The sequence below is a fragment of the Hippoglossus stenolepis genome, chromosome 10, assembly GCF_022539355.2.
Source record: "Hippoglossus stenolepis isolate QCI-W04-F060 chromosome 10, HSTE1.2, whole genome shotgun sequence".
NCBI classification, from domain to species: Eukaryota; Metazoa; Chordata; class Actinopteri; order Pleuronectiformes; family Pleuronectidae; genus Hippoglossus; species Hippoglossus stenolepis.
The window spans coordinates 4,191,738-4,214,962 of record NC_061492.1 but is presented as its reverse complement, the minus strand read 5'-3'; the positions used below and the strand labels follow the sequence as shown (position 1 = coordinate 4,214,962).

The window sequence follows — 23,225 nt, the reverse complement described above, 5'->3', positions numbered from 1 at the left end:
AAATGAAAATCAATACCCTCCATGTGGAAGAGCACGTGTATCACCGGGACGGAGGAGTTCCGCACTGGGTCGGCGCGGGGACATTTGACGCGTGTGCCGGCTGACGGGGCGCAGGAGGCGGCCACACTCCTCCTCCTCTCCTCCTCCTCCTCGGTTGTAACCCAGTTCTTTTTTTTTTTTGATTCCTCCACCTTTGTGTTGTGATCAGTGTGTTTCTCACACCCCCACCTACCCATCCTCTGCTCCCCTCCTCCTCCAGCCCACCCTGCCCCATCCTCCTCCTCCTCTTAGCATCTGAAAGGACCGCTGAGTGAGAATCGATGGCGCAGAGGCCCCGCTTGACAGGACAATAAACCACAAAGAAGGGGTGAGTTTTCTCTCCTCCTCCTCTCGGTTGTTGATTTTCTGCGGGATTTACTCTCGCGGCTCATCGGCGAAGGAGCCACTCGGTTGTGTGGAGCTGAAATTCAACACAAGGCACCTTTTGTTACCGAGATGTGGTTTTTACAGCCGCTGCCGCGCTCCCACCCTGAGACATGACATTATTCTCATTAGAAATAAACGGAGTCTGAGCAGCAGCGGCTCCGCGTCCTGCACCGTTTGGCACATTCATTTCACATGGACGCACATTCACCTTACGTAACCTGCAGATGCGTCGCTGGATGCTGTTGTTGCATGAGGCTCGGCTGCAGGTTTGCGTGAGGGTCGTGTGCGTGGATTTCATTGGGCGATGCGGAACCTGGAGGCTGATAATGCGGTGGTCGTGTTGTAAACAGAAATGTGTCAGAGAGGTTTGTCTCCTGTGTGTGTGTCTGTGTGTGTGTGTGTGTGTGTGTGTGTGTGTGTGTGTGGTACCTTACACCGGGCTCCAGCTTCTCCACATTGTGTGTTTTATCATCATCCAGCCATGAGGAGAGGAGCAGTCACCTCCCAGGAGCAGGGGGAGTCGTCTCTTCACAGCTGAGTCGCCTCTCATGTCTGTGAGAGACACAACAATAGCTTCCATTTTCCTCATCAGCCTCAGGCATAATCAATACATCCCAAAAAAAGAGAGAGATGATGATGATGATGATGCAATGATGGGAGACGTCCGCTCAGACGTCTGCAACCGAACCACAGCAGAAACCCCACGAACCCCATAGTGATGTGATGTGTTCTGGCTTCTGCTAACCTCAAGTGACCTGATGACATGTGTGTGTGTGTGTGTGTCCTCTCGTCCAGCCTCTCCACAGTGAGGACGCAGCGATGCCCCACCACAGGGAGGAGGACCCGTCTCCGTCCCGCCGCCTCGGCCTGGCTCCCCGCCGCCTCCACGCACCGAAGCCCGGCCACGACTTCCCATGAGGCCTCCACCAGAACTCAGCTCGACCGCTCTGTATGGGGCCTCTCACATATGAAGTATGTTGTGGAGTGTGTGGGACCCCCGACCTGGGGTCAAAGCAGATGTGAGAGGTCACGAGACATTACTCTCCTCTCAATGTGCCTTTACCTCTCCAGGCCTCTAAAACCATTTAAAACACACTCTTGATGCCACAACCTTTATTTTAAAGGGTCACAAACCAAAAATGCTGGGGGACGAATCTTCAGTTGTGAACCTCAGCGTCAGCAGGTGTTTTCAGCCTTTTAATCAAACAGATGTTATGTTAAAGTTATTATGTGCATTCTACTATTTGATCTTTTCTATGTCAAACATTTAAGTAAAGATTTGTGTATAGATTTGATTAAAAAGATCAGTTCAGGGTTCCTCACATTATAATAAAAAGCAAAGAAATATACAGTATATATATATTCCAGGCTGTGACAGAACAGGCTTTCTTCAGTCTGATATGTATGAAGAGGATCTTAAAGGAAGAAGCTGATTATCAGAACTCAAACATTATTTTCAAGATATTTCTCTGCGTGTGAGTAGAGACTTTAGAGAATCTACGGAGTAAAAAGTTACCTGGAGACGTATCGATGATGAAGATAACGACCGGTTGGAGTCATAAAAACAGAGATATTGGGAATAAGTTGCTTTTTACTCGCTGATTAAATCTCCTTTTATAAATATTTGTCCTCCTCTTCCCTTCAGTTGACATGGAGGATGAAGATGGGACTTGTCTACTTGATGTTTTGTGGTGAGTTTGGATTAAACACAACTCTACAGATAATTAAATAGAAGTAAAATACATTGAAGGGAAAAGGTTTGTTTACATTTAAGTTTTTTCTCATTTTGCAACTTTCTTTGTCATTTCACCAAATATTCATCTTCCTCTCCTCGTCTTCTCAGTGACCCCCAAGCCCTGAACGACTTCCTTCATGGGACCAATGAGGTAACAGACGTCGTCCAGAGAAAGAAATCCAAAGTTCATATGAAACGTTTGAGTTGAAACTATTTCTTGGCACATGTTCTTGTGGGAGATGTGGAGGAAAGACAGTTGTAGCGTAATACTGAATTCATGAAGTACGACTGTGCCCAACCCAAAATCGTGTGATTTCATCCCACCAGCTGCCGACTGAGGACCTGCTCATTAACTCCTCCTCTGGGGAGACCTCCCTCTTCGCAGACGCCCCGGTGAGTGTCTGGATCCGCCGCCGGCAGCGTCACAACAACCAACACTTTCCCCCACGAGGATTCGTTTTTCTCTGTGTCTGTGCCTGAAACTGCTTTTCCTGTTAACTCCTGCTAATCACACAATTCTCCCCTGCTTTCCACTCTGCTCCCCTCGCCCCGTCTCCCGCTGTCTCTCTCCCCCAGAGCCCCGTCTCTCTGCTGGGAGATGGCAGTGATTCCCCAGACACGCCTCCCCCCGGGTGCGTGGACCTGTCCTTCCTGGAGGAGGCTCTCCTGTCATCGCCGGAGGGTGAAGACCTGCAGGTGGTGCAGGGTGGGCAGCCTGTGGAGGGTGGATGTGAGGCGAAGAAGGGAGAAGTGCCGGAGGTGGAGGAGGCGGAGGTGGCGTGTGACATCCTGCAGCAGAGCCTGCAGGAGGCTGACATCACCGAGCAGACCATGGCTCTGGAGGCAGGTCTGGCCCATACCGGGGACAGTCTCTCCCTCTACTCACCCGCTCCTCTCCTCTCTCCTCCCACCGCACCATTCCTAACCAAGTCCGTGACCTTGCCCGTCACCCCGGCGTTGCCCAGAGACACCCAGGCAGCAGTGGAGCCTCCCCAGCCCTCGCTCCTGGCTGTCGGGCCTGGCTGCCCCTCTCTAAAACCGGCTGCACCGCCTCAGCTGATGGGGCTCCTGCCTGGAAACGTGTTCCCGGCTCCTTCTCCAGAGACCTCCTTCTCTCTGAGTCCCGCCCAGGCCTCCAGTATGATCATCCACAAGGCTGTTCCCAGTTTGACCAGTCGTCCTTTCATCACTCCGTCCCTGAGAGCCACAGCGGCAGCACCGGGGATTGTGCTGCAGAGGGCCCCTCTCCACATCCAGCCCAAGCTCCCCATCAGCATTCAGCCCAGACTGGTTCAAATTAGCCCCAAGCCTTCTGGGCATAAACCCACACCGGGTCTTACATTCGTCCCTGGGACTGGCTCACCAAATATTTTACTGTCCCAAACTCCAGGCCAAAAGCCCACAGGCCCACAGCCACAGCCCAGCCAGCAGCTCCCCAAACCAGTCAGCCTGCAGTTAGTCAACCAGGGCGGCTCCTTCGTGCTCCAGCCTCAGGGACTCTTCCAGGGCCAAAACCAGTTCCTTCTTCCAGGCCAGTCCCCCGTCACAATCTCCCAGCCTGCCAGTGGGGCTCGAACGCTGCTGACTCCCAGTCACCAGGGCCCATCGGCCACTGGGCAGCTCGTAGACGGCTCTCAGATCCTTACTGTGCCCCAGAGACAGCTGAACTTCAGCCCCGTCTTCACCACCCCCACAGGGCAGCTCGCGCTCCGCCAGGCCACGGTGCTTTCAGGACCCTTGCATCTACAGTCAGCACCCCCCACTGTCTTCCAGATGCCGGCACAGCTGGCTGGAGCCTACACTGCAGGGGGGCAGGGGCAGCGCGCCACCCTGGTCCACAGTCCCGCTCTTGGAAACCACATAACCTTGATCAACAGTTCGGGGGTGCTTTCCCCGGATCTCACTTCCATCTCGATCGTCAACGGGCCCTCGGTGGTTCAGGGGCTGCCTTTCGCTGCCCAGGCCCCGGCTCCTCAGGCGGGGGTGGCGGAGGGACAGCTCAGCCTCCAGCAGGCGTCTGTGGTGCTGCTGCCGGAGAGAACTGTTCAAGAGGAGAGGAGCCGCTCAGAGGAGACTTTCCACCAACTGCCGCAGGTGAGTTACCACCTCTGCATCAAGAGGAAAGCCTCTATCGTGGCATGTTGGATTTGATAGTAGATTTACTGGACATATGTATGTCCTTGGGCAAGATACTGAACCAAAGGTGCTGCCCATAGATGCACTGTATGAATGTGTGACAGTAGAATGTTCTGTAAAGCACTTTGAGTGGTCGTGAAAACTAGAAAAGCACATAGACCTTTTCAAAATAGATCAGATATGCTGATGTCTCTTGTTAATGCAGTGAATTAAATACCTGACGAACAGATGCGTCATCAGATTAATGCACAAACCCTCAAATCCAGTGCTGCTCATTGATTTGCCCACAATAACAACAACTACAACCATGAATAGTATATTCTCTGTATGAACATTAATCTAAACGACTGCACTGGTGGTTTTCCAAAGTTTAAAACTCTGATTTCTGAAAAGGAACTTTTCAAATCCACGCACTTGAAGTTAACAAAATGATGGTGAACTTTTACAAGCTAGTCTGCTATGGGTTAGTTTTCTTCCTGTACATAAATGAGGTTAATGGACGCAATCTGCACTCGCTCTGAAATGTCACGATATGTATTTTGATGAGGACACGTGATGACCTGACTTTACACCACTTCATCAAAGTATACTGGTCTGTTTTAGAGTCTGATTTCTGATGGTTTCAGTCCATCTAAGTGTGGTTCCTCCCTCTGCAGCCCTACGGACACGTGCTCCAGCACATCTCCGTGCAGGCCCCCTCTGCAGGGCCGCAGGCCCCCTCTCCTCCTGTTGTCACCGTCCTGCAGCCTCCTCCTGAACCACCTCTGGCCCCCAATCCAGCTGCAGAGATGCCCAAACTACTGATGCCTCCAGCGGACATGACCCAAGTAGTGGAGGAGGTGGCCCAGTCCATGAGCCAGAACCAGGCCTTTATGCAACATCTGCAACAGGTCAGAGATTCAGCAAGTTCGTGTTCTATGTAAAGGTAGTTTACAGTGTGTGTGTGTTTGTGTGACTGTGCTTCTCAGGTTTAGTAGTATTAGTGGTTTATTGACTATTAGTGGAATTATATTCTATTTATATGACCCTGCTTCTGTCAAAAGGTTGAAAAACAACTTGCACCTCCAATAAAACATATGTTGTTTGTGGCTGGATCAACAAAAATCATCCTTTTCTCTTCATCTCCACCACAGCAAGCACTTAACTCTCCCATCACCTCTGATTTGCTGGTTGGAGCGCTGCCAGTGGTGCCGATGGAGACTCTCTCCTCCCCCGTGGCCAACGAGAGAGAGACCCAACCTCAGACCCACTCAGTCCCAGATCCGGACCCCCACAACGTGACATCTGACCAGTGTGTGGAGGCTTCTCCGCTCAGCTCGGATCCTGAGGACACACCGCTGCTCTGCTCCTCCCCTCCCCACCTCCCTCAGGACACAGGGAGAACAGCTCCGGCAGCGTTCTCCCCTCCAGCTGGAGCTCAGATGACTCCGCCTGCACCTGAGAGGTCGGCTCCACAGACCCTCATCGAGCCCCAAGCCCAGTACCAGGTCCCGCTTCAGCTCCAGGTCTCACAGGCCTTATTCATCCAGAACCAGGTGCAGCTCCAGTCGTCGGTTCCCCAGCCCCGGTCCTCGAGCCACACTCCAGCCCACAGCAGCTCCTCCTCCTCCCCTGTGCTGGTCAGCGTCCCGGTGCCTCAGCAGCAGCCTGATCCCGCAGCTGCTCGTCTCTCCAAAGGAGGAGACGACTCCGCTGTGCAACAGCAAACACAAAACAGTGAGTTTCAGCATAAAACCAACAGCTCAAAACCAGGACATTTTCTGTGGGATTCTAATCATCATCATCATCATCATCATCATCATCATCATCATCATCATCATCATCATCATCATCATCGTCACATCTGTCATCACTGTCACTTTATCAGAGCCGACAGCTGCCTTGGCCGTGGAGAGTAAAGCGTTTACTCTCGATGTCCATCTACGCTCTCCTGCAGCCCAGGATGTTCACGGGCCCCCGGCTCCCAGGGAGTGGGGCCCCGTGCAGACGAGCCAGCAGACAGGCACCAAGGTGGGAAAAGACTCATATGAATCCAATTTTATATCAGTTTGTATCATAATTATATCATACTATCAATATAATGTCAGAAAATAGTGAAAAGCTGATATATACTGATTGAGTTTAATCTTTAATCATATTATATCTCTTATGTTTTTAGTATTTAAGATTCTATATCAAATCTTCTCTGTGTTTAGCTGAATTTGCTCCAGAGAAATCCCTCTGTGATTATTCACCGTTAAACGCAAAACATTTAATATTAATGACTTGAAAATGTCGGCCTGTCTGCGTCTTGTGATCTGATCTGAAATGTGATGTGTGTGCCAGCTGGCAGTTTGTCTGGAGCAGCAGAGAGAGGACAGGATCACACCAGCAATACGCCGGCACAGGTAGGAGATGAAAGTCAACCTGAGATCCGTCCGTCCTCCTGTCCATCCGTTATGTCTCCTGTTCGTCCTGTGAGGGTCGCAGGGGGAGCTGGAGACGATCCAAACCACCGTCATTCATAACGTCACAGAGGTTTAGAAAGAGAAACCTCTCAAACTCACCACAGTCCTTGTTTCCTGCCATGAATTTGAAATAGATGTCATGGAATAATTAGCTGGAACATGAGAATATGATAAGAAATATAAAGAATCAATGGCAGCTATCACATATGCATTTGAAGACACCTCAAGTATTTAAAGAAACATAAAAATACTAATCAAATGCACATAATATCCAAATCATAGTAATGTAAACTAAGATACCAAAATAAGAGGAATCTCAACACGTATCCAGACCATTTACTCCGATAGATTGGGGGGGACCTGTCTGTACTGCAGAGGTATAGAGACAGAGGTCAGTACATGTCAGTAGGTTGATACGAACCATACAAACCTACTGACATGAATCACATCATAATAACATGTAGAAGAAACTGAGGATTGATCCACTAACTAAAAACTTCACCTGAGTAGTCAGTAGGTAAATGTGTTTGTGTGAAATCCTCCTGTCTGTTTACCAGTCGTGGTCCCCGGCTCGCTCAGTCTCCTCCCTGCGTCCTTCAGGTTCCAGCAGCAGCTGTGTTCGGACCACGCAGAAGTTCAGCACCCGTTCACCGGCCCGGCCTTTTCCACGCTGAAGGACGCCGTCAGACGCCTGCTGCCGTACCACGCGTGTGCCGGTCACCTGCCGACCCAGAGCGACTTCGGTTTAGGTGAGTGAGGCTGAGGCTGGAGACGTGGACACAAACGGGACGGCGGCTGGTAGAACAGTTTGAACCGGTTTTAACCTGCTGACACAGAAGACGTCTGGTTTCCACCTCGAATATACGATCATGTCCCTAAACAGAGAAACACAACCAGGTTAAATTGACTCATCAAAAATACATATAAAACACTGGTTGTCTATGGAAACACTTTGCATCTAAGTATCCGCCTCTGCTCTTTACACCCTCGTAGTTAAATTGGTGAAAATGAATGAAAGTGATAAAGAACGTCTGGATCCACACCAGAATGTGATGGGTTCCTTCTTGGCCCATGTCCCGTCCCTCCAGCAGGATCCAGAGTTCAGTGCTCGTCTGAAAATCAGCTTCCAAAAACTCATATTGGTTTAAGATGACCAGGGTCACAGACTTTATACGAAGGCCACGGCAGTAATGAATGAATCCTGAGAGCTCTGTAATGTTTCAGTCTCACTTCAGGGTTTGATTATATCATTAACATGATAGTGATTAATGATGGATGATGGTTTCTCTCTCCTCAGTGGACCAGGAGTTTGACTCTGTGTCCGGTTTCCTGCTGAAACGCACCAAGGACATGATCAACAAATACAGGCAGCTACTGGTCAGAGAAACTCAGGTGAGACATGTTGTTCATTGTGTTCATACGATCAATCCCACATCAAAAATATCTAACGTTTCTCCACATTATCTGTAACAAAACTCAATAAAGTAGTGAGTTAAATGTACAATAGTCTCACTCTTTATTTCTAATGTCCAGATGTTTGTGTGATGGGGTTTGACTTGTTCTCCGCAGCAGGAGAGTCCCTCAGCGGAGATGGTGATGCTGGAGCGTCTCTTCCTTCAGGCCGAGCGATTCGCTTTAGCCGAGGACAGACGCAGAGCCCGCAGAGACCCAGGTCAGTGTCCCAGCAGGGGGTCCGTCATCTCCACCTACTTCATTACTGCTGCACTGTCTGTTTTCGATAAGAAAGATGTTGGTTCAAATCCCAGGCCCTGAGACTCTGGACGTGGGGGGGGGGGAGTGAATTACTAATTTAGCGGCGCCTCTGAGCGAAACACTTAACCTCCATAACTGCTCCAGAGCAGCTCCCAGGTGTGAAGGTGTAATTAAGCTGCGTCAAAGTGGAGCAAGGTCACGCTGAGAAAGAAAAGTGAGACGTGAGAAGTGAAGAGCTGATTAAAGCAGAACTGTTAATGTTAATTAAAGTTAGAGGAGGGGGCTCTTGAAACTGCTGGACTCTGGGACTTATGAATAATAATAATAATAATAATGGGAATAAATTATAACCCAATAATTGATCAATTATTTGTAACTCATAGACAGTTTGCATTTATCAACACGGCTCCTAATGGGATTTCATCCTTAATCACTGCACAGATGTTACATATTCATTAAAAAACTAAAGATCACATACAAATTCCACAAATTCTCCTTCAATTTACTTTAAAGCAGCTTCAACGTCAAGTTAAAACAATTTTACTTGTTTTCTTCAACAGCATTTTTCATATTTTAAACACATTTCTCTCTAATTAAAAACACATATTTGATATATTTGGAAAGTTCCACTTAAAATGTTAAGTGTCATTTCAACCAAATTCAGAATCACAAGGGGGTGAAAACATGAAAAATTATAAGACGTCAAATCTTTATAATTATTTTACACGACAGAACAAAGGTTACAAAGTACTTCACAATAAAAGCATATAAATGTAAAACGCTTACAAAAACAAAAGTCAGACAAAGCAACACAAGAAAACGTATAAAACAAATAAAATCAAAAGAAGAGTAATGAGGTCAATTATTTAGAACAAACACGAGCAAACACGAGCAACTGGAAACCAAACAATCTGCATGTCTAGAATAAAACCTGAGTAAAGATCCAGACCTGATGCTGTGGAACCTCTGACTTCACTTGTTTCCTCCAGAGTCGTTCATGATGGCCTTGACTACATCAGCGTCTTCCCCTCATGAAGCCCCCCCCTCCGGCCCCTCCCACCCGCTCTCCTCCGGCAGCCCCTCCTCCCCCCCGGCCTGGACCAGACTCTCTGACCGGCCCCCGGGCCTGAAGACGTACCGCTCCAGCTCCCGCGGCGCCCTCAGACTCACCATCAAGCAGGAGTCGGGCTCCCGCAAGGTGGTCCACAACTCGGCCTGCGACCCCGGACTCAAGAGGGACCACACGGGGCAGCTGACCAACGGCGGTGGAGCCGTGAACGAACGCCACTGTCAGCAGGCGCCCAACGGAGCAGCCCCCCGCCCCCAGCACGAGGAGGAGGTCGTCAACGGGGCTCTGCAGAGCGACACTGCACAGGAAGTCCCACAGACTGCACCCAATCCCAAAATAAAAGCCCCACATCCTCTTTCTATGCCAGAGCCACAGGCGGCTTGCTTCGAGTTGCCTCCCAGAGATGTCAGTGCCCCAAAACTGAAATGTTACAGGCTGGAGGCGACGCCTCAGCCGGAGCCGCGGCTGAGTCCGCCGCCTCCGCCCCTCCAAGAGGACAACATGCTCAGCGAACATCTACAGAGCGCCATCGACAGCATCCTGGAGCTGCAGCGCCTGCAGGGCCCCTCTGCAGCCCCGACCAGGGCCCCGTCAGGGCCGCCCCTGGACCAGGCTGTCACCAGCATCCTGGAGGGACACCTGTGAGGTAACGTGTCCTGACAGATGTCCACAAACATCCGTCTGAGGCGGGACAAAGGGAAGTGCACTCGTCTGTTCCCCAGAACCGAAAGAGGTTTTGATTCTGGGTTTCAGATTTTACTTTAAAAGGAACTGATTGTTTTAAAGAAAGAGGGAGGAGGAAAAAAACTACAGAGGCACTATGAAGAGATGCAGACAGCAGCACTATCTACAGCCGGACAGATGTTAGATACTTCATTTTGATGTACGTTTGTGGAAAAAAATCTATTTGAATAGGAGCTATATTGTTTCAGTGGTAGTTAAGTCATCCAGAGGTTTACGACACTGGTGTAACCTTCATCAGCATATAGTATATAAGTAATAGTGAGGCTAACGGAAACGTGGAGTAGACTGAGATTATTCAATAGTTTTTTATAAGATTTCTTTCAGAAAAAAATGTGGTTTCTTTTGCATAGTGCCAAGCTTCCAGGGTATTTATTTTGATAATCTGTGCCAACTGTGTTTTCAGATGAGTTGCATTGAGAAAGGCAGCGTGTGTGTGTGTGTGAGACAAGTGTGTGTGTGTGTGTGTGTCCACATTTGGGAATAATTTGCGTGGATGTAAAGTGTGTGTGAAACATAGCATCCTGCGACGGGACGCTACACGAGAATCCCGCAGGCTCCATCGTCTCGGCTTAACGAATGAAACTCCAAAGAATCTGTGACTTGCTACATCCTGAATACACCAGCAAACGTCCATGTTGTGTCTCTTCCCACAAACTGGAGTGTGTCTTTGTCCGAGCAGAAAGAACCCGAGGGAGCACAGGACGGAAAAAAGAAAGAGAAAGAGTTATAGGCAGTCGTTGTTTCTTCTTCTTTTCTTTCGGACCCGTGCCGTCGATCACGCTCGAGTCTGACTGTGAAATAGTTTTGTGTGTGTTCAGAGACAAGAGTCGTCTCCCATTCTGTGTGTATTTACATGCAAGCAATAATGAGTTGGGGTTGTTTGGAGCAGGGGTGGTGCAGTGAAGAGGAGGGAGAGGAGGAAGAGGAGGGAGAGGAGGGAGAGGAGGGAGATCTTTGCCTGTTTTGCTTATCGTCGTCATAGGACAAAAAAAAGAAAAGAGGAATGAATGAAGCTGATTTCATCATCGACGCCCGTGTAGTTTAGAAGTTGTGTTTCTAACATGTTTTAAGGGCTCGATGGTCACTTAGCGGCGAGATGACCATGAAACAAAACGTCCAGTTCGCGAGAGAAAAGCTGTTTTTCCTCGACACTGTACAGAACCTGAGCCTCTGCATCATCAAACAGCCTTTGACCAAAAAAACTAGAGGAATCATCCGCTTTCACGTTCCCACATTTCCAGGTTTCCCCTTTCTTCATGAGTTATTGGTCCGTAGCCCGCTGAGCGAAGCCGAAGATTTAAGTTCACGCAGCCGTTCTGGAGCAATATGTACCATTTTCTTTTTTTGCGGCGTCTTATGTTAATGTGACAATCTTATTGGTCTGAGTGAAAATGTGAATTCTGTCCGTGTGAAATTCGTAGGAGAGAGTTGAGGTCATTTGTAGGTCGAAATTTCAAATCTGCAAAAACGTGTTTAACTTTTGTAAAAACAAGTTGAACTTTCAGAGTTTCCGCTCTTGGAGATTCCACGAGGGGTCGAGGTTGGAACTCGCAATTTAGGAAAAAAACGTTATGAATATGCCTTTAATTCATTCATACCTTTAAGGAAATGGAATCTGAAGAAGAAGAAGAGATAAGTGATGAGTGAGTTTTTAAAACCTGTTACATCTGGTGTTCAGAAATGTGAAAGTTGCCTGTCCCTTCAGAAAAGAAAAGAAACAGACGTGGGATGAAATCAAACAGGACTTTTCATTTTCTTAAAATGTTCTGTTTTTATATGTGAAATTGTCTTTTTGTTGGAACGAACAAAAGGAGTTTATAATATGCAGTAATTTAGTGTTGAAACACTCCGCAGTAGTTTGGGTGGAAACACACACTCGAGGATTCACGAGGGAATAATTGGATGTTTTTTTGGGAAAAATGCAGTTATTTATTCTTTCAGGGTTAAAGGAGAAGATTCACATCACTAATGTCTGCGTGGAGGAGCCAGTGTAAAGCTACAGTTAGCTTAGCTTAGCATGAGAATTTGAGAATATTTAAAGATGGACAGCTTCCCAAAAAGTGCACGTTAAGTAATTTTTTCTCAAAGATGGTTTTTGTTATTTTTAGGAAGTGGGAGGAAGAGGAGCTGCTTCGTCCATCTTCATTTACACAGTATGGATTATACGCAGTGATGGAAACAGCTTCTTGGCAATGAGAAAAGTTAATTTCCGCCCCGAGTGGTCGAAACATTGCAGGAGGAAGTTTTTGTCGGATGTGACGACAGAAACCATCCGTAGCTCTGGTTTTATACCAATTAGTCAGAATTTGACCGTTGGATAAAACCAGACGAGCTGTTTCACCCTGTTTCTAGTCTTTATGCTAAGCTAACTAGCTGCTGGCTGTGGCGTCATATTCACCAAACAGACATTAGTACCGACTTTCTCCTCCACATCTCAGTAAGGACACAAATTAGCACATTTCCCCAATTTGTCCAGAAATGTGAGAATCTCCAGCCAGATGAAACCCGACGTGTGTTTCCGCCCTCGGAGGTTTCGCTGTAATGCAGTAAAGATGTCAGAGTGTCTCTCACCACACGGGAGTGCACTCCTCGTCACCGCTGAAGAAAAAGAAAACGAGGGGAATTCCACAAACTTTTACTTGTTTATTTTTTACGCAGCACTTCCAAAGGTTTGCCAAAAAGAAAAAAATCTTGTTTAATGATAAAGAAAGAAAAGAAAAATAAATTCTCAAGCGAACTTTGATGGAATCCCCTTCACTGAAGAAGCCTCATGTGCCATTGTTACTGTCGTGTTCATGTCCGCAGTGTCCGACACTGACCATTAAGGAACATGCTTCTGTCAGCATCGTGGAGCCAAGGGATGAATTCCATCTGCATGTCGAGCCACTTTGTTATTTATTTGTAAATGTGCTTTTATTTTTCTGACTGAACTGTGAAACCAGGGGAGCTCAGAACTCTTACGCCGATTCAACACTAATTCAACTTCAGATACAAAACATTTGACTGACAGATTGTTCTGATGCCAAAATCAAGAGGCCTTAATTCAGCAAAACTAGATTGTAAAAAGTCATTCCTGACAAGAAAAAGAAAAAAAAAAAAAAATCCAACGAAAGACTCCTTTGACCTGAAAGTCACGAGTGATTCATATATGAAATGTTAAGAAAAAACACTTTTGTACTCATTTTTACAGACTATTTATTAAACTGTGATTTTGTAAGAAATAAAAAAAATATCTAAAACTATCTGTGAGTCTGTCGCATGTGTGAAGATTTGAGCGCCGGCAAAACACGTCGCACAAGATTTATACAAACATGACTTTTATTTATTCGCTCACATTCAGAATTTAGACAAAGCAGAAACGGCCTCGGGGCTCGAGGTTAAGACAAAGCAGCTGTTTTCATGAATCACATGGAAATTTTATGTATTAGACTCAAAAACTGGGGTTTAGGGTCATTTTTAATAACATCAGTGCTTTCACCTTTTCTTCACGGTAAAGTTTTGGATTCTGGAAAATGACGTCGGGGGACGGGGGTGAAACTGCTGTAGATTCAGGGTTCAGGTTCGGGGATTAAGAGGCTCATTAAAACATGACCCATGGGGTCGCCCCCGACCTTCAGGAGAATCAGCAGCAGGAGCACAAAACATCACAAGTTTAAATGATCCACGTGATTTCAAGTTGCCTCCGTGAAACTTCATCCTTCATCCATCGACTTAAAACAGACAACAGACTGAAACAGCAGCAGGGTGCAGCACATCACGTAAGGTCGTATTTAAACTGACCCTCTCTCTACAAAGCAAAGAATCATAGGCTGATTGAGGTTATAAGCTGCTAACCTGCAGGGGGGGGGGGCAGTAGTTACATTCATGGGGAAAGTAAAGAGCAGGAAGCAGCTTCTTCTAAAAATCTCTTCAGAAATTTCAATATCTTAATCTGTTCATAAATAATCATTATACATCTTTTATGATAAAAAAAGTGTCCGTATGCAGTTACACGACGTGGTGCAGTTAGTGTTTGTCAGGTTCGGAGCTGGATTCTCTGCTCGAGTTCATTCAGGCTCCACATCTGGTTCTCAGGTAAACTCCAAGTCCTCCAGCGTCCACCACAGGTCGGGTGTATTCACTCACACACTCGGAACAGGTGGACAGACGCCACGTGCTGGTAGCGGTTCGGTCCCGGCTGGAAAACCACGTCATCCCTCCGCTCACTCAAGAAGCTCTTTGGCTTGTAAGATTCACAAAGTGGCTGCGGAAGCTTCAAAACCATCCGACCACTTTGACCAGCAGATGAGAAAAAGAACGAGTTCCCCGTCCCGGTGCCGCGGCCGCTGGGCAGCGTCCGACCGTCAGTTGAGTTTGATGGGCAGGTCCTCTCCGTATTTGCGGAGGAACTTGCTGTGGTTGTGGTCGACGGACCAGAGGGGGGGGAGGTGGCGGGGCTGCATGCTGCTGAGGAAGTGCTGCCTCCAGCGACGCTCCAGGTCCATCAGGCCCTGCAGGCCCAGCCCCGCGTGCGCCTGCACCAGCTTCAGGCCGTGAGGCACGTACGCCTCGTTGAAGATCCTTCAGGGGAGAGAGGGGCAGTTAGAGGACGAGTGCAGGTTCTCTTTAAAGGTGACAACAAACTCTGGAATGAAAGTTTTGTTAGAGTGTAAATCTGTGACGACGCAGCCGGAGTGGAAACTCACCTCGTCTCCAAACTGGCAGCGTGCTGCAGCGCCTCGTCGCTCAGCTCCTGCCTCTCGTTCATGTTGAGGAAGCCCCTGATCAGAACCTGCAGCTCGTCTCGCCGCTGCTCCGGCAGCCCGTCTCCGGCGGTGAGCAGAGCCCGAGCGGCCGACCGCACCCGCCGTCGGTCTGAATCCTCCAGCAGGCGAACTCCCTCCTCGCAGCCCTGAGGGGCGGCAAACTCTTCAGCCAGCTGCTGCTTCAGGAAGCCGTCGTGCACGTTGGAAGCGGCGTGGCAGCTGGTGCAGAGCAGCAGGATGTCGTGGGAGTTGTGGTCCTTCATCTCGGTGGGAAAATGTCGCCTGTACTCGTGTGGTACGATGTTTTTCCTGTGTGACCACAGAACAAGTCGTTTTAATCAGAACTGCAGAGTAATAAAGTTTTTCTCCAACATGAGACGGCTGAGATTAGAAATTTTAATCACTCAAGTGTATGAATGTTTTTCTAAACGACGCCGCAAGCAACTAGTAGTGGAAGCTTTTCCAATGTGAGGATTTACTGCTCATTCTTACAAGTTCCTGGACTTGTACTGATTCATTGATAAACATCATCAGTAACAGAGAATCATGTCAAACCTGATGTAGGAATCAGCTTTTCCACAGACGACGCACAGATTCTCCTTGGCGGTCAGATAGTAGTCCTGCTGGGAGTCAGGACGTCCCGACGGCTCAAACAGCAGCTTCACCACAAAAGGATCTTCGCTCTGAAGCACTGAGTCAGAAACAGATCTCATTAGAAGACATTTTCGATTTTCCAAAGTAGAATGAGAAATATTTTGTTTAGATTTGTAAACATTGCGGCGCACCTCCTATTCCTTTGTCCAGGTACCACTTGGCTTTCTTCTTGTCGCAGGTACACAGAGGCTGACCGTCGGGAGCGTAGAGGAAGCAGTTATCATAGAGAGGAGACTTCCTGTAACACAGACGGAGGAGATTTGGATTCAATTAAACTTACTTTTAATCAGAAGTTGATGAAAACTGTTGATTTTTAGCTGTTGGGAACAGTTGTTTAGTTTTCATTGTGTGTTGTCACCCCCCCTACCTGGCAGAATATCCCACACCCAGCGGTTTCCTCTTGTTGTTCCGTCGAGGGTCTGGGACTTGCTGATCTCCAGACTCTGGGCTTTCATAAGTGGGAGGTTTCCGCGTCCGCCGCCTCTTCTCTTTATCTGCCGCCCTGTCGTCGCCGTCTCCTCGGCCCCTGAAGGGCACGTCCACCAGGCCCTGGCAGCGGGACGCCAACTCGGAGTAGGAGCTCCCGCTGGTAGAGTCGGGTCTGGCTTCAGAGTGGAGGCCGAGGAGATGGAGGAAGAGGGCGATGGAAACTTGAGCATCTCTGGCAGCATAAGTCATCTGGGACGAAGAGACGAGAAAGACTTTGATGAAAACTAGAACACTAAAGAAAAAGAGCTGCAGGAAATATTTGAGTCTCAGCTGCTTCTGCTACAGAGAAGAAACCAATCAGATGTGCGAGCTGCAGTGATTTTAAAATGTTTTGTCATTGCAGGATGCTCACGTGAAATGGTTTAACCTCTTCAACGCAGCAAAACACTAATTAGAGATCTCTCATGAGACGTGTCCATTTGTTGGTTCATTATGAAATTGTGGCGAATCATATTAGAATATAGCCGGTGCCACAGTCTAGATCATTGATGTATTTACTGAAGTAGATCTGAAAAATTAATTTTCAAAACTCTGTCACACAAAGGATGAGTACCTGCTCCAGCGTCAGTTGATCTGCCTCCCAGTCACTGCAGCGCAGCTCCAGAGATTTATCCAGAGAAACGTTCAACAGATCTGCTGCCAGGGACTTCAGACTGAGTCCATTAGTCACTGCTTGTCTGAAACAAGTGCAAACGAACATTTTGACTTTACATGAATAACTTCTCACAGTGTGAAGAACTACAAAGAAGAAACCCAAGCTGTACCTCTGTCTCAAGGCCAGGTAGCGCAGGTCGACCGTGCACGTCACGGACAGACCGTAGTCGCGCGTCAGACGTTTGCCATCTTCATAGCAACCAACGCCAACCTTCAATATGTGGGGGTCTCTGAGGACTTCCATGAAGCTGAGAGGGAAGTTCTGCTGACTGCTGCGGAACGGCAGCAGCCTCACCAGGACGCACAGACCTGAATACGAGGCCATCTGCAACAGGGAGACCGCCGAGGTGTGGCCCTTCACAGAGACCTGCGACAGAAAACAGCAGCCGGGTCAGACAGGGACACGAGCAGCTTCACCGGTTAGAGAAGGACGACTGAGGAAAACTGATCTTTGAAATTTCATGTTTTTATCAAAGAATGAATCCAAATGCTACAGATATTTTTTTTTTTAGCTCAGCTGGGCCATAGAATGTAAAGATGGACGACATGACAGCATCCCCCAAAGTGTGGAGATCACCCCCTGGTGGCTGTCTGCAGTTTCGTCATAAACCCTGATGGGACAGGCCCGAACTCAACAGTCAAAGAACACGTCACATATATTTTTCTCGGTCGTTTCAGGTAGTTCTTATCACGCTGATGGTTTGTATTCACATTTCTGATAAGTTTGGTTGTAATTAGTCAGTTGATGCTATAACAACAGGGTGACAGGTCATGATTGACAGCTGAGACTGACACGTGATTGGTCAGGTCCATGTTTCTGTGGGACTTGGCTAACGTGGCTGCATTCCCCAATCGCTACTGCACAGGACGGACTCAAAGTGACGTCAAGATGGCAGCGTTTGTATCCAGGATAGTTTTGCTCCATTTGTGGATAGTGGGAGGAAGTGAAGACGTGTCGTCCATCTTTAAATACAATCTAAGGTCGGGACAAACCAAACGTGCAGGATCTACTGAACGAATAATTGCAGGAACTCCAATTGAGAATATTAATATGATTTTGTATTGTTAACTTGTTCCTGTGGGTAACTGTGGCCGCATGCAAAGAACAACAAACAAGTGAAAAACAGCCCGAGCACACGATACCGTACTGAGTCACCCAGGGTGGATTTGTCCTCTTCCCATTTTAAAAACATGCGAACGGTATTTCTTACGCCTTTGGTCTTTACCCATTCACAGTCGAGCCCGAGAACGGGGAACACCGACAGCTCCTTCTGCATCAGCGGCCACAGCTGCTGCCATTCCTCTTCAGAGCTCACCATTACTGGTTTCACCCCCAGCAGGTCTTCTGACGGGATCCGCACAGGAGGCGGCAGTTGTGTGGTCTGACACTCCACAGCCTTGAACTCCTTCTCCCCGGTGGCCTGCGGTTGGATGCATCGACACTTGGCGGCGGCGACCTCCGCTTCCAACGGAGGAGGAGCCTCCACGGGATCGGCCGCCTTCTGGACGGAAGGCAGCCTCTTCCTCTTCGTTCGGTAAACTCGCCATATGAGCAGCCCTCCCAAGGTCGCCCCGAGCACTGTGGTTACGACGGCAGTTAAAGACCCTCGATGAGACATGTCGACTTGTAGTGATTTTTAAAAAACAGGCTGAAAAAGTGCAAAGCAAGGGTCAAAAAGCACGAAAGCAAACTCAGTCTTCAGGGGCCAGATGATGAGCGGGGTCACAAACTGTTAAAGGAAGTTAAGAGATGTGTTACCTCTCCTGTGTCAGTGAGATCCCATGTGAGCCTAGTTGTGTTTCTGTGACCTGGACGGACACTGCATCTCTGGAACACAACAACAACAACAACAAAAACACACACACCACATATCATCCGGTCAGAAACTGTAGAAACAATCCAACTGTTTGTCTTTGAGTGGGAAGTGTTTTTAAATCCAGACTCAACACGTCACTAAAAACACGGTGACACGGCTTTGAGTGGAATTTGAATGTCGAGGCTTCCGGACACTTGGATGGAGACATGTCGTGTTTTACTCCGTTTGAAGAATCGATCACTATTTACTTCCAATTGTTTTGGATTTGGCTGCAAAGCTGTTGACCCCTGAAACTCCAGATGTGTGTTCTGTGGACTCAAACACTGAATCTGAGTGTGATGCAAAAAGAATCTGCAGATAAACAGAATATGAAACCGCATCATTAAAACACAATTCCTAATTGTCACCATGCATTAGATCCTCAGGAGGAGGAACTTGATGTCACCAGGTGTTTAAAGCGAGATGACACTGGGATTCACAAACCAGAACAACGCAGGCTAGCATTAGCTTTTACGAACTTAGCTCTCAGGATTTTTGCAGGTGAAGTTAAAATAAAACAAGCTAATGAGATAAAAACCCAGAAGTTTATTTCCTTTATACGAAAAACCAGCAGCTCAACACAACACCTGAGCTTCTACGTGTGTGTGTGTGTGTGTGTGTGTGTGTGTATGTGTGTGTGTGCGGGTCAGAGTTCACGAGGAGCAACAACAACTAACTCCAGTGGGTTTGTCAGTCAAACGTTAAAGTTGAGCTACCACTTAGCAGCTAGCATTACCCGGGTCAGGAGGCAGAAACTAACCCGGGTTAGCGTCCTCGTTGTTGCTGACGTTTCCTTTAAGGGGGTAGAATGTCCGCGGTCGTTACTCCTGATGACTTCTTCTCGTTACAGTGAAGTTAAACCCTCGTTAGCTCCGGGTTCTAACACCGGAGCTAACCTGCTAACTCGCACCGGGCGGTTAACACGGGACTGACCCGGAAACGCGGACCCACGCAGACACGGTGCTGGTTCGGTTCAGCTGCTCCACGTGTTTTTTTTAAAAATCTTACCTTTACGGTTTAAAGCAACTCGACAGCAGCTGCTCGCGCGTGCACGTTTGTTTCTGTGTGATCAACTGGACCCTGACTTCCTGCTGCATTTATATCGACGGGGGCTGCCACCGGGACGCGGCTCTGTCGGTCAGCGCCCCCTGCAGGAGGGGCGGACTAACAACAACAACAGACTCGTGCACAACAACAGTTTTTGTTGAATCTGAAAATACAACGTGTCATTAGAGCTGCTGGGAAAGATACAGCTTTGATTTTTATAACCTCATTCAGTCTGGGAATAGTCTTAATATAATCTGATATCATAGTTATATCCTGTGCAAAGTAGTGAATTGTTTGGTGTCAACAGAAAAGCATCACTATCTCTTACACGCTTCAAATCATTGTTAAAGAAATATCTCTTCCCTTTGGCCTTTTCTTTTATTATCATTATGATATTTTGCATATTGATGTTTTGTTTTTACACCTTTTACTTTGTAAAGCACTTTAGCGATCAAGTTGTTTTAAATGTGCAATATAAATAAAGTTGACATCTTCTCACCTGTTACCTTTCCCCTGATATTCATTACATTTAATATACTGTATTATGTGTAAATATAAGTCTATGAAATGCAATAAACATTATTTTTAATCCCTGAACACAAATTCCTCAAATTCTGTCTAAATAATTAGCTCAAAACTCAATCTACAATTAAATAGAACAGAAAAAGTGGTAAATTGAGACTGGAACTGAATGTGTATGGTGGTTGATGTTTACATTTTTAATGCACTAATCTTGAGGAGCACTGTTAATCTCATTGTATCCTGTACAATGACAATAAAGTTTTCTATTCTATTCGAATATTGGTCATTTGTAGTGTTATAATTCTACAAAATTTTCTAAATATTTTCTTTTCATATCCAGCTTGTGCCCTGAAGAATGGAACCTGTTACCTCATCAAGGTGAAACAGTTTTACTACTTAACATGTAAAAAAAACCTTATTTGTTCAAGAACACAGACAACTCTTTCCTCTACCACCATCAATTTATTCAATCTTTTAGCTTCAGTATTTCTCGAAAGAAGTGGAATAAAGTAATGAAATAATTACAAAATGGAAAAATAGATCAGAGAATAGATCGTATTCACAGGTTTGATTAAAAAAAATAACAGGACAGAGAGAAATCCGACAGTGAGAGATAAAATCATCTTCTCTCACTGCAGCTTTCTGCTGACCGTCAGCAGGCTAACGGAGGTCAGGGCAGGTCAGCGTGCAGCGCCTCAGCTACTGCAGCACCACGACTGACTAAACCATGTTGATCAAGGTCACCTGTGAAGTCAAATCATCTACTTTAGTGCTTGTGCAAAATAAAATTTTTGAAATCAACTACTAAAAAAAAAAAATAATAATACAAGAAGTGAAGACATCCTACTGTGTGTTAAATAAAAAAAAAAAGAAAAACAAGCAAGATTGTTATCACACAAAATGAACGACGGGGAGGACAGAGGGAGTAAAATGTTAAGTACTGATGTGTACTAAACTATTAAAAGTACAGGTAAGAGAGGCAACCAGTCGGGCACCACCACCACTGCTAGGTCCACATTGATTGTTGCTGCAATGATACCGTATTTACAGTGAGATGCTTCACATCCAATCACAGGATGCAGTAGACGGCAATAAAGAGATTTTTTCTTCAAAAATAAAACAGTAAAACACAACAGTAAAGCAGCTGTCCCTTCACAAAATCTCTTTACATCACATTAAAAATTAGCACTGCTGTGAGCTGTGTACAGTATAGATTCTTTATAGATATATATATTTTATGTATAATATATAGGGTCATTTCTTGTATACACGAACATAAACTTGTCTCATTGTAGCTAGCCTGTGCCTTTGGCAAGATTACTTACAACTCTTCTGTTAGATTCCAAAGCTATTTAAAATATACTTAATGCATAAAAATAAAGATTTTGGCATTGTCTCACTCCATTCTTCTGCTTGGAAAGTTATTAATGAGAACTTCTCATCTGGAAGCCGAGTTCTCTCAGTGCTGCAGTTCCTCTGCCAGGTGATGGAGGTGTCGTCCTTTCAACAGGGGGCGCTGGGAGCTCGACCAAGCAAAGGAAGGCAGGGGACGGGAGCCGCCACACCTGGGTGGGGGGGTCGGGGGCTGACACGGGGCTGGGTGTGGCTCTGCACAGTGATTCCACAGGGTAACGACGACCTCGAGCTCCACAGCACAAACAAAACAATACAGACGATGCTAATGAAAAGCCTGGGGAGCAGCACCCTTGTTAACAGCAAACGGTTTTGTTTTTTTTAATCTCCCCTCACTGCTGTGCAGAGTTCTGCTCCCTGTTGATTCACCCGTTGCTCTCCGTTATCTGCCAGTTCTTTTCAGCCCTGCTGATATTGTCCGCTGAAGCAGAGATGAAGAGAGGCAGAGGGACTTTCCCCTCTCTTCTGTTGTCAGTTACCCACCTGTGCTCACTTATTGTCCATTACTCTCATCTCGAGCACAATCTTCAGAGCTGAATCTCAAAGGTCTTGTGCAGCTCGGTGGAGAAGGGATTTGTCGGGGAGGGTGTGGTGCGCTGGCGTGAGCGGCCCTCCAAGGCTGCCCACTGGGCCTCAAAGGCATCTTCCAGCGGCTGGGGGGGCGGCTCGGTGGCGAGGGAGGATGGAGCGAGTTGGGAAGGAGGGGCCCAGCTGTCTGCCCCATTAAAGGTCACACTACCATTGGATGACTGGAGGTGTATAGGGTTCATGGTGTGGGGGTGTGGGGGTTTGATGAAGGGGCTGATGTTGCCCACATGCTGGGTGTCATGCTGGGGTGTCGTAGAGGCAGCGACGGGGAACGGCTGGGGTTGCGTGGCTGAGCCGAACACATTAGCCACCATCTGCGAAGGAGTGATGCCGACCACGGGCGCGCCGGGCTGAGGGAATGGCAGCCCGTTGGACATGGGGTAGGAGGCTGGAGCCTGACCATGGAAGGCGAGCTGCCGGGGGGGCAAAATGGGCACGACGGGGGGCAGAGAGGTCATGAAGGGAACAGAAGGAACAGACGCCACAGGAATCTGCACAGGGGCAGTGAACGCCTGGGTGGGAGGCGACGCCGCTGCCATGATCGGATTGGGCAGCGGAACTCGGATGGACTTGGTTACTTCGTCCAACCACCGGTCCGCTTCTGATGGCGTGCGCCTGTGAGACGGTAGGACTGGGGAGGATGGGGGGGGCTCGACTATCACCGGAGTAGGAGATGACCAGTCACCTCCTGTTGTCAGCGAGCACACAGAAAAGAAAACAACAGACACAAAATATTACTGGTACAGTTTACCGTTGAAAAAAGGGGAATTGAACACATTCAAAGTGAGTCACAGTAGGTATAATCAGTTCCTGCTTCCAAAGTACCTGTATTACTTAATTACTGAGGAAGTAAAACAAAGTTCTGCTCCTCATAACTCCAGAACTGAAGTGTGCGCGACACTGAATCTATGTGTATCATATCATTGTGTTCAGATTTAGCTCAGTTATGAATCTAAGGTGAGTATGTTTCTCACAAATTGCATCAAC

General features: G+C 47.4%; 3 protein-coding genes across 11 annotated transcripts in view; 1 reads left to right on the top strand and 2 right to left on the bottom strand.

The window, feature by feature from the left end:
- The first annotated feature begins 120 nt into the window (after positions 1 to 120).
- Positions 121 to 11,205, top strand: si:ch211-168d23.3 (BRD4-interacting chromatin-remodeling complex-associated protein). The gene is made up of 14 exons (XM_035167898.2): positions 121 to 367; positions 1,222 to 1,398; positions 2,072 to 2,117; positions 2,270 to 2,312; positions 2,489 to 2,554; positions 2,738 to 4,255; positions 4,954 to 5,187; positions 5,431 to 6,013; positions 6,165 to 6,307; positions 6,623 to 6,684; positions 7,345 to 7,493; positions 8,042 to 8,136; positions 8,314 to 8,416; positions 9,447 to 11,205. The coding sequence occupies exons 3-14, from the start codon at positions 2,077 to 2,079 to the stop codon at positions 10,169 to 10,171; spliced, it is 3,762 nt and encodes a 1,253-aa protein (XP_035023789.2). The 5' UTR covers positions 121 to 367; positions 1,222 to 1,398; positions 2,072 to 2,076; the 3' UTR covers positions 10,172 to 11,205.
- Positions 11,206 to 13,570: 2,365 nt separating this feature from the next.
- On the bottom strand, positions 13,571 to 19,787 carry exd2 (exonuclease 3'-5' domain containing 2). Of its 4 annotated transcripts, none has more exons than XM_035167899.2 (10): positions 19,677 to 19,787; positions 18,572 to 18,640; positions 18,024 to 18,461; positions 16,923 to 17,179; positions 16,712 to 16,835; positions 16,037 to 16,347; positions 15,801 to 15,907; positions 15,571 to 15,706; positions 14,956 to 15,324; positions 13,571 to 14,830 (listed from the first exon to the last, which is right to left on the bottom strand). In XM_035167899.2, the coding sequence occupies exons 3-10, from the start codon at positions 18,429 to 18,431 to the stop codon at positions 14,614 to 14,616; spliced, it is 1,929 nt and encodes a 642-aa protein (XP_035023790.2). In that variant the 5' UTR covers positions 18,432 to 18,461; positions 18,572 to 18,640; positions 19,677 to 19,787; the 3' UTR covers positions 13,571 to 14,613. The 4 variants fall into 4 exon arrangements, with proteins under 4 accessions (XP_035023790.2, XP_035023794.2, XP_035023792.2 ...); XM_035167903.2 differs by having other exon boundaries at positions 18,039 to 18,461; XM_035167901.2 differs by lacking the exon at positions 19,677 to 19,787 and adding an exon at positions 19,405 to 19,668.
- An 892-nt stretch (positions 19,788 to 20,679) lies between these two features.
- The window catches only part of numb (NUMB endocytic adaptor protein), a 38,981-nt gene continuing 36,435 nt past the window's right edge, over positions 20,680 to 23,225 (bottom strand). For all 6 annotated transcript variants that reach the window (XM_035167998.2, XM_035167999.2, XM_035168002.2 and 3 more), the window contains one exon: positions 20,680 to 22,926. In XM_035167998.2, coding sequence (XP_035023889.1) covers positions 22,178 to 22,926 — 749 coding nt within the window. In that variant the 3' untranslated portion in view covers positions 20,680 to 22,177. The remainder of the gene's footprint in view (positions 22,927 to 23,225) is intronic.

Bases quoted from the DNA above. Each gene is read 5' to 3' on its own strand.
- si:ch211-168d23.3 (XM_035167898.2), top strand. From the start codon at position 2,077: ATGGAGGATGAAGATGGGACTTGTCTACTTGATGTTTTGTG. The intron at 4,256-4,953 runs GTGAGTTACCAC...CTCCCTCTGCAG, and splicing joins CTTTCCACCAACTGCCGCAG to CCCTACGGACACGTGCTCCA. The intron at 8,417-9,446 runs GTCAGTGTCCCA...TGTTTCCTCCAG, and splicing joins CAGAGCCCGCAGAGACCCAG to AGTCGTTCATGATGGCCTTG.
- exd2 (XM_035167899.2), bottom strand. From the start codon at position 18,431: ATGTCTCATCGAGGGTCTTTAACTGCCGTCGTAACCACAGTGCTCGGG. The intron at 15,325-15,570 runs GTTTGACATGAT...GTGGTCACACAG, and splicing joins AAAGCTGATTCCTACATCAG to GAAAAACATCGTACCACACG. The intron at 14,831-14,955 runs GTGAGTTTCCAC...TCTCCCCTGAAG, and splicing joins GCTGCCAGTTTGGAGACGAG to GATCTTCAACGAGGCGTACG.